The sequence below is a fragment of the Cyprinus carpio genome, chromosome A11 (assembly GCF_018340385.1).
Source record: "Cyprinus carpio isolate SPL01 chromosome A11, ASM1834038v1, whole genome shotgun sequence".
NCBI lineage: Eukaryota > Metazoa > Chordata > Actinopteri > Cypriniformes > Cyprinidae > Cyprinus > Cyprinus carpio.
The window spans coordinates 14166387-14177125 of NC_056582.1; the positions used below are offsets into that span (position 1 = coordinate 14166387).

General features: G+C 35.8%; 1 protein-coding gene across 2 annotated transcripts; it reads left to right on the top strand.

The window, feature by feature from the left end:
* Positions 1–266: 266 nt before the first annotated feature.
* Positions 267–4784, top strand: LOC109098952 (translocase of inner mitochondrial membrane 17 homolog A (yeast)). 2 transcript variants are annotated; one of them, XM_019112511.2, is made up of 6 exons: positions 267–418; positions 1094–1193; positions 1307–1370; positions 2847–2975; positions 3122–3232; positions 3890–4784. In XM_019112511.2, exons 1-6 carry the CDS (start codon positions 393–395, stop codon positions 3958–3960), a joined length of 501 nt encoding a protein of 166 aa, XP_018968056.1. In that variant the 5' UTR covers positions 267–392; the 3' UTR covers positions 3961–4784. The 2 variants fall into 2 exon arrangements, with proteins under 2 accessions (XP_018968056.1, XP_042622319.1); XM_042766385.1 differs by lacking the exon at positions 267–418 and adding an exon at positions 450–585.
* The last annotated feature ends 5955 nt before the right edge of the window (positions 4785–10739 follow it).

Here is a 10739-nt window from a genome sequence, read left to right on the forward strand (position 1 = left end):
TATTGAGTTCTTGTTTTAATGCAGAGCCATCTACTAATTTATAGTGTTGCTCCATCTCCTCTGTTTTATTAGCTGCTTGACAACTTTCATTACATGGGAATTTCGAGATACTAGAAGCTGAAGTTTTTCAGGCATAATTGTGATTTATAATCTCAATTCCAATGTGTGGAGGCCATCATAGCCTCTGGACGAGGTGGAGGTCACACATTTTGGGGACCGCTGCTTATTATATCACCGCCAATAGTTGCAGTTAGTAGAAATATTGCCACTAGAGGGTCCTCTACACAACGATCACAAAGAAAGAGACAGCAAAAGATCACGCGAATAACCTGACGTCACCCGCAGCAACAGCACGTGTCTGATTACGTCAGTGCGAACAGGAAAAGAACAAAATGGAGGAGTACGCGAGGGAGCCATGGTGAGCCGACAGCCCCAAACTACTTCTTGTTTTATACATTCCTAACAGTTATATATCTGTTAAATGGTCTAGTTAATTGTCAGGCTGTGCGCTGCTCGAATGATCGTGATATGCTCGGTTTGATGGACGCTTCTCAACGCGATGTCCTTCAGTGAAGGCTTCATGCTGTCAGTCAAGCACATGACCTTGTTCTGCAGGCATCCGTCATCAGTTGATGTTGTTTTTATATTATGTTGACTAATAATATCTATTATATATATAAACATAATATATATTATTTCTATTAACATAAGGGCAGCGGAATCTGTAGATCAACCGACTAGCAATAAGACGTGAAAGCATAAGCACTAAAGAAATGCTATATATATATATATATATATATATATATATATATATATATATATATATATATATATATATATATATATATTATAAGACTTGTTTTTTTGTCTCGTTTATTTGGGAGACTTTATGAATACTTCGTCGAGTAGGATTTTCATTAACATATATGAAGTAATTTCAGAGGTGTTTCATGGTAATACCATGCCGTTGTTGTTTTTAAACTGCGTTTACCAGAGTACTTTTTTTTTTTTTTTTTTTCATGGGTGGTTAGTAGGAGAGATGAATTTATTTACTGTTATCGCTCTCATCATCGCGAGCTCTCTTGTTTCTCAGCCCCTGGAGGATCGTGGACGACTGTGGGGGCGCCTTCACCATGGGGGCCATCGGTGGAGGGATCTTTCAGGCCGTCAAAGGCTTTAGAAACTCTCCTTCTGTGAGTGATTCTCCATGCTGATGATACAGTGGTGCTCATCAACTGCATGAAGTCCTTCTTGGGTCCAATATTAAGATGACATTGTTGTTTTTGTTTGTTTTTCATCTCTTTAGGGAATGAATCACAGAATGAGGGGTAGCTTGACAGCCATAAGGACCAGAGCTCCACAGCTAGGAGGTAATGTAAAGTTCAAAGGTTATCTATGTTATCGTGTGCAGAGTGATACACTCTGAAAAACTAAAAAGTTTGGGGTCAGTAAGATTTTTTTTAATGTTTTTGAAAGTCAAACCAAAGTAGCATTTATTTGTTAAAAAAAAGAAAGAAAAAATCATTCAGATCAGAAATCATTCTTATATGCTGATTTGGTGCTCAAGAATGTCTTGTTATAATCAGTGTTGAAAACAGTTGTTCTGCTTCATATTTTCGTTGAAACTGTTCCATTTTGTTTCAGGATTCTTTGATAATTCCATTTATTTATTTGAAGCTTTTATTTAAAACTTTTGTAACACAGGGCGCCTAAAACCGAACCAAAAATATTAATTTGCAAGTGATATTTTTGATGAGATCGCCACTGGTGACTATATACATTTACATGATGACTTAAAAACTTGCATGTAATGCCTTTTTTCCTGCTTGTTTTACGATCACATCTTTTGTTATGTTGAGGTTATAAACAGAGGTGCATCAGAGTTTTAGTGGAAAGTAGACTTTCAAACAGTCCTCATCTTTGCCGAACACCAGCACTGACGGCACTCTTGCTTAAAGCAGGTTTCTAGTTGTGTAGCATGAGAGAGATTGAAAATGACAGAGACGTGCGAAGTAGAAGTCTAGAAAAGCAGGGTCCATTTTGTGCACAATCTGAACAAACTACAGCAGGTAAAGCTGTCAGTTGTGTGCCATCAGCTGTGAATAAGAGGAGCATTTTGCTGAATATATGCACTATATTGTATATTCATTACATAACCTGTTGACATAAGAAAGAATGCAAGGAGCTAAAGATGAAATTCTACACCTCCTATATAATTGCATGTTACTAATGAAGAAAAACAGACTGGATGTGTGCAAGACAAGTGATGCTGATATAGTTATGGTCCGTGGTATTGGCACAGATTCTGTGTAGTAAACAATTCTTTGTGACAATTCTTCACAAACAATTCTTTAGACGTTTAGTTCCCAGGACATCTACAAGATGGATTAAAATTCTGAGGCTGTGAAAGGAGGGGAGACATAAACACATGACATTATGACTGAAATGTTAGTGTTAAGAAAAATATATTAATTAATAAAACGTTTCATTTGGCACCTGATTTTGTTTCTTATAGGAGCGAATGTCAGAATAAAAATTGATTTCTAAAAAAAAATCTGACCCTAAACTTTTGAAAAGTAGTGTACGGTTGACCTTGTCTGCATTAGTGATATCCGGGATTAATAATAATATATAAAAAAAATATTATAAAATCTGGAATCTGATTAATTGTCCACTATTTGGACTTTTTAGGTTGTCAAGATTAGCAGATAACAGAGTCTTAATAGCTAATTTTTTATTTTATTTTTATTTTAACATTTTATTTATTTATTTAGACATCGTCTGCATCACACATCTTCGTTTTACTTTAAAATATATTGCACAATACAAATGTTTGTCGTCATTAGGAAGCTTTGCTGTGTGGGGTGGCCTCTTCTCCATGATTGATTGTGGACTGGTGAAGGTGAGGGGCAAAGAAGACCCCTGGAACTCAATCACAAGTGGAGCCATGACAGGAGCCATTTTAGCAGCAAGAAGTAAGTCAAAATCCAAAGAAATGTGGATAATGATGTGGTCGTGTAAGTGAGTTAATAAATATTAAGTGCATTCTTCTTTTTTTATTCTTTTAAAAATGAATAACGTATGTTTGTGTGTGTGGTATTAATCTTTTGTCTCATCACAGATGGGCCCGTGGCCATGGTTGGCTCTGCTGCAATGGGAGGTATACTGCTTGCATTAATAGAGGGTGCAGGAATTCTGCTCACAAGGTTCGCCTCAGCGCAATTCCCAACTGGTAAGTGTGCAAAGTCATCCTCTGAAACTGACTAAAACTTTTTAAAGGGGTGGTTGATTGATTTCACTTTTTGAACGTTAGTTAGTGTATAATGTTGCTGTTAGAGCATAAACAACATCTACAGAGTTAAAATGCGCAGAGTTTGGAGTTGTGAAGGGAGATTCTTTCTTTTAAAGAAATCACTGTTTAAGGACTACATAAAACGGCTGGTAGGGACTACAACGAGCTTCTTCCTGGGTTTGTGACATCACAATGTTTACATAAACCCCGCCCCCGGGAACACGCAACTACCCGTAATGGTAAGGGGGCGTGACGTTTCCAGAAAACGTGCACTAGGCGGTTAGTGAATCACAAACACATTGAGCCCGTTAACCCATTTAGAGCCCATTGCATAATTCTGAGGGAGGGGCTTCATAGAACCAGGAACTCAACAGACCATTTTGACAAGAATGAAAACAGCAGTGTAGAATAAAGTTAAAATATGTGAAAGTAATGCGTTTTTTTTTTTTTTTTAATGAAACATGGACATGTTACACTGCACCCCATTAACACAATCAAGCTTTCAAAAAAAGCTGATCAACCACCCCTTTAAAATATGAATATTCAAAAGTAATATTTAAATCAAACAGAGAAGCCAACATCATCTTTTCTCTACAGGCCCACAGTATGCAGAAGAACCTGCTCCCATGCCTGCTTCATCATTCGGAGACTATAGACAGTACCAATGAGAAGCCCTTTAAAACTCAAGGCCTTTTCTTATTCCATGAACTCATCTAAGACACTGAAGTTACAGTGTGGACCTCATCCATCAACCGAGCATGCCAGTAACCACGAATGACTGTGACGAAGGGAATATGAAGGGCAAACACTATTGTTCCTGTCATTGCTTTTGTTTTCAGTATGCCATTTGCTATTCTCAGCTTTTGTGTGTCACTCTCTATTTAAGTCAAACTCAGTTCTGTGTTTTCATCCACGTTCTTTGTTTTTGTTTTCCTGTTTTGTCATTTTGTTGCCAGCACAGCTGGAAATGTTTGCAAAATCAAAAGATAAACAAATTAAGTCATGCTATAATTATAAATTAGAGCCCCAATCAATTGGCTGTATAAAATGTGTGTGAGTGAGTGAGTGAATGTTAATACTATTTTGTGTGTGTGTGTGTGTGTGCGCATAAGAGTTTAATACATGCCTGTGCACTGATTGTTTTCCTTAATGTGTAAACTTTCTCATGGGCCTCAACAAGATCGTATATACATATTGGAGATTTTTATTAACTGTTCCATGCCAAACCTTCTCTTTCAGAATATATTCCTTCACGTTTTACTTTTTGAAGCTATTTATTTTCTAGAAGTAAAACTTCATTGTTTCAAGATGTTATGCTGTATAATTTCTCTAGAATGTTAGGAGTTTTGATTACAAAGGATGCATCAGAAAAAAAAAAAGGTTTATAAATGGACAGAATTATTAGTCTCTTCTAATGGATATATGAGCCAAATTAGGCTGAGAAACAAAGTAAATAAATTAGTTACTACTGTGGTGGTCTTTGTGTGAAAAACATGAGATGTTATTTTCCATTAAATGTGGTAATTGCTTGTCTGTTAGTAGTTTAACAGAAGATTAGCAGAATCTCCATTTCAAAGTCAGTCTACCAAGTAAAACTAAAATTAAAAAGGTAGTAATATTGTCCACTAGAGGGAGGTATAGAGTGAAAATCAAGCACAGAAATTGTCAAGTTGATTTAACTGATGTCGCCAAATAAGCGGATATAACCTTTACTGTCTATGGATATAACGACAGAAAGAAAAATGTGGGACACATCTGTCATTAGTTGTAATGAGAAATGTCATTTTCAGTGAGCCTTTGGAAAAAAAGAAAAACAAACCCCGTTGAAATCAGACTGCAGAAATCTAAATTTCTTTAACGTCCTGACATCAGAAAAACATTTACACGTCAAGGACAGCTTTTAGATTTTATTATTAAATATATATTTAAAACAGCATATGGATTTAGCTATGAACTGTTAATTGCTCGGTTGTATATGTTTCTAGAGAACGTTTGATTGTAGTGAAGGATGTGTCAGTATTTTGGGAGAATTTTAAACGTCTGCAGAAAGTTACTTTTGTCAGTGTTTACAAGTAGATTGTCTTACAACATTGACCAAAAGCCACAAAATAGCACTATCATGCTGTTTGATCTGTTTTAATACATGAATCTGTGCGTATGATTCATTGAATGCACTGCTTCACTGGAGTCTATGGCAGATGTCCACTGATATTAAATAAGCAGAGGTCAATGCTCATCGGGCAAGACTCTAAACAATCCTTTTTTCCTGCCATATATTCACAAATATGTTGAATTCAGTGTTCAATACTTTTCATTCTCTTAGCATTTTGCTGGACAAAAGGCATTCTAGCAGACAAATGTTTTCCTTTGAAGACTGCACATATAACCTGTTGTTTTCATTGGTTTTGTTGTGTTTCATGTCATTCAGTATTTTACTTTGGTGACTTTTCAGCCTTGCCAGTTGACGTCCCTTTATGGGAAAGTCATTTTCTCTGATCTTTTGCCTCAACAGTCACAGGTCCAAGTAGTTTAGTAGCAATTCCATGTTATTTTCGCTCCAATCCTTCTCATTCAGTAAAAGCATGTCTCCTATAAAAAGCCCTGGCACTTTACCTCACAATGCTTCATCTTGCTTGCATGCATGTTTGGAGACAGCAGCATCAGGAGGAAGGTCAAGTTGTGGTGCAGACAACTCATTAATAATTTAAGGCAGCAAACATGACTGGTTGCTAATCTACATAGCTCCTATAAAGTGCTGTGATTATTAATTCAGGGCTTTTGAAGGCACTGTGGGAGCGTAGCATTCTTGATTGTATACAAGAGCATTGAACAAGCGCTGGCCAGACACTCAAGATGTTTGGTGAAAGACTCCAAAAACTTTCTGTGTTGCTGGAGATGTGCTTTGGTTTGTGGTCTGAATGAGGAAGAGAGAGTGCATGTGGCATTTTAAGTTATAGGCGAATACTTAGAGAATGACGTGCTACTGCAGCAATCTCAGACCTATGTCCATCTATGAGCACTGCAAAGTAACAAGCTATCAAAGAGACTTTTAATTAGATGTTTTTCTGACTTGAGGCCCTATGCTTTACCACCAGATACACACTAACTAGCTGCTGTTATTTCCTGATCCGCATGATATCAATGTTTGAAACTGACTGAAGCTGATATATAAGCTATTTATAAATTAGGAGACCTTTTCTTGTCTCTTAAATTATTTAAAATGATGTGTAGATAATTTAGATAAACTTATAGAAAAAGAAACAGTTAAATATCTTTATTATTTAAAATTAAAAAATCACAATTTATCCCATAAATATCTTTATTATTTACCATTACCAAAGCAGTGTGTATTTGATATTTTGTATATTGGGAATATAATTATTTTAATTAAAAACCAGTTAACAAGTTTAACTTTGTCAATTGTGCCCTGAAGAATCAGCCATATATTTCTTGTTGGTAAATATTGGTGCCTAATAATGATCATAAAATGTCATAGGTGTGTCTAATTGTTTTATTGGATACAGTCAAGCCTTTTATTTTCAGAAAGGCTGATAACAGTGGAACACTGACATCTCTGAATGGATCAGCGATGCATTTGTGTCCAGTTTTAAACAATGAATGGCATAAATCTGCTTAACTCCTAGTTTCCATCACTTTCCTGCTCTGTCCTTCACTTCTTCCTGGGAGAATTACAGATAATTTTTACAGATGTGAGGCTTGCAGACAATTGCATGGAATAAACAGCAGTTCATAAATGTCATATTAACTATTAATGTGAATAATCAGAGTCTGCCATGTGAATAGTAGCAAGCGGAAAAAATAAATAAGATGGAAAACATTAGACATGACAGCATGATGTACAATAGACATTATCATTGTTGGTGATAATGACCCTCAGATGTTTGGTGGAATGCTGTGCATTTAATGAGGTCTTGGTATGCAGAGCTCTACTCTAGGCTTCTGTAACACAACTTTTGAAAGTGACTGCATTCACTGCTGACATGCAAGAGTTTTGACTTTAAATTAGGCAAATATTTAAGGTTAAAAACAAGTTAAGCTCAACCGACAACTTTTAATGTTGATTAGCAGAAGTCATTTTGGCTTGTCCCTTATTTATTAAAATGCGAACTTCAAGGTTATTTTTTTTTTTTCGTATTATTTGAGCTGTTCAAATTTTATTTAAAGTTTATGCTGCTCTGTTGTTGTCATACATGGAAACAAAGTTGTAAAAGCGTAACTCTTTTTCCAGACATGTACTGCCCATGATTTCGAAATTGTCTAAAATCTCCAGGTTTTGGCTTTGTTTTCCTATTGTTTTTACACTTGCTGAAGGTAATGAATGAAAAATAGTTTGACAAATAGCATGCCAGCATTGTACATAATTGGCCAACTGTTGCGTGCAAGAAGGTGGGATCTATAGAGTACGATCAAAGCAATGCAAATATACTTTCATTTAATGCATGAGCACTGTAGAGCATGTCAATAGGAAAACCAAGCCAAAACTTGGACATTTATGGCAGTTAAGAAATCCAGGCCAAGACATATCCAATAAAAAGAGGATGTATGGTCACCCTCAATAACTTACACAGACTATTTTCACTAAAATCAAGATATAATAATATTATGTCTTTTACATCTTTTAGTATTTTAATTTCTAAACACATTGGCTACATTCACTTTCATATGCCCCATTTACTTCCATTTATAATATTTTTGTCTTTTTTTGCTTTTTTAAAGAAAATAATTTTTCATGGTAACTGACATGGTCGATTATGTCTTGTATTGAACCCTGGATACCTTTAAATTTAAATTGGATTAACCTTAAATCAGAATGAGTTTACTGCTATTGCATAACTTGCTATATGTCAAGCATTAGGAGGAATGCATGAGTAGCAGTAAATCTGCACGCCACTCAGACCTCTGTTGTCCCTCAATATTTAAGATATCACTATTCTAAAACATTGCAATGGGAAGCTCCTTCCCTAAGGTAGTCATGGTGATCACAAGGGCATCAACCGATGGATAGAGACGCTCTTTGAGCCGTCAGGAATAAAAGAGGAGCAGTTTTGAAGAGGCAGTGTGGGGTGATGGAGGAGGGATTCAGGCCTGAACAAAATAAAATGCCCATAGAGAATGGACTGCTTTCAGAGGTAAAGAGGGGTTGGTCTAATTTGCACAAAGTCTTCTCCTTCTCAAACCGGAGCTGACAGCAGACGTTTTTATCATTGAGGAGCACACTGCATGGAGAGAAACATTCATTTCAGTGTGGAGTCCTTGCCGAGGACAATGGCCCAGCAGGATGGAACATTGTCGTCCTTTTCGGAAAATCAGAGTAAACATCATTCCACGTTATTTATTTGCCGAGCAAACAACCGTGCCCACGGGAACTAAACGTGGCTTTTAGATGAAGGCCAGTGATTGTTCAAAATGCAGGTGGAGCTGTTTTTATTCATGGCTTTTGTGTACAAGCATTTCTTAGTTCAGGAAGTTCACTGTCAGACAAAAGGTTGAACACATCTACTCGTTTCTTATTATTTCTATTTTTCATGTTCTTTCATCCTTCTTCATGATACATATGGAATGCTTTTTAAACAGTACTGAAAGACTTCTGTTCCTGTTTTTCATTCATTTGGTCCAACTTGCCCCTATAAAATATAACAAAACCCTGTTATGAAAGCAAATCAATTGTTTGATTTTATAATATAATATTTTAGAATAAAATATTTTATTTGTTAATTAAATGTTGTAACATTCTTTTTATTTTATGTAAACATGTATTTTATAATAAAATTAAATATTTTATTATAAAATAAATAATATTTAAAAGTCTCTGATGTCCACGTTAGAGATGAAAAATGTCAGGCCTGACATTTTTGTGTGAAATCTGGTTATTGATTACCACTATGGAAAAATAAATAAATAAATAAATAAATAAACAAACTGTGTCCTCAGGAGGAATGACATCAGTGACACCTGTTCACCTCATGCATGTCATCTCCTCTTTAGAGCAACATGTTTGTCTCAGGGGCTGTTCAGCTCATCTTACTGACTATTGCATCTCTTTCTTCATTAAATCTGTGATCAGAAGTGATGATTTCAATCACCTGCAAGGCAGTTCAGCTTAGACATTAAAATCACATGCATTTACAGCACAAAGTGAAACCAATCTAAATATGCTTTTCTGATCAAAATAATTTTATTAGATGAAGACTGATGAGTTACCTGTACAATAAACTTATAATCACAAATCAAACATAAATTTGCTATGAATCAAAGTTCATTTAGTTTTTTTTTTAAATCTAAATTTCCTTACAAAACAGAGAGAAAACTTTAGCTGTTTGACTGAATAGTTTCATTTTCATTAGAGATGCTGTTTGCAGCCCCTGAGATACAGTATGTGTGGACGGGGGTGGATGAGTAATTAGATGTCCTCTTCCTCTGATCGTTTGTGCCTCTGTGCAAATAAATAACCTGCGAATGCAAATAAACAGAGGCATCCATCATGAAAGCGTCCCAAAGACATTGACTGATTTCTGTGCAGGGCTCCTGAGGGAACAGGATACGTGACACTGGCATTTTTATTGTGAGGAATGGCAGCTGCCAGTGAAACAACGTGCACATGGGTGACATTATCCCTGAGATGTGAGAGACGCCTGCACTGGATTGGTGAACAGGCAAGTGTGTAGTTATGTGACTCTATATTGATGAACAACATGATCATATTTGTTTCTTTTGAAAAAAATAAAAGGTGTCCTTAGGAATTGATGTGTGCTTAAATACTGAGGTTGTAGCAAATTGTGCTGAAGTCACAATGCTAGATGGTTGCTAAGGTGTTCTTATTTTTTCTTTTGCACATATTATGTAGATGGGATAGTGTTCTTAGACATTATAGGTGGTTGCTAGGGTGTTCTGTGTGTTGTTATACAGCAGGGGTGGCCTACAGAGTTTCGCTCCAACCCTAATCAAAAACACCTGGACAAGCTAACCAAGGTCACTAGAAAGCTACAGGCAGGTGGGTTTTTATCAAGGTTGGAGCAAAACTCTACAGGACTGTGGCTCTCCAGGACCGACACCACTGCTATAGAGTGTCACAGTTAGGTCCGGAAGTAAAAATCCCACTCATTTTGTCCAAATTAGGGGATTTGATTTTTAATGATAACGTGATAATTAAAGACAGATTTACGACAAATATGGTTTTGTTAAGGTCATCAGCCTGCATTATTTTATCTAAATTATAATAATAATAATAATAATACAAATTATGTTCAACATTACATATGATTCTGAAAAAAAAAAAAACACCGAACAAAGAATCGTGATAAGCAATCATGAAGTACTGTGCCCTCAAACTACTAAAATATGTATTCATAATATTTATATTTTGCAAGATATGTAATATGTAGTTTATATATGTAGTTTTATCCCATTTTCAAATACTTATTTGCTT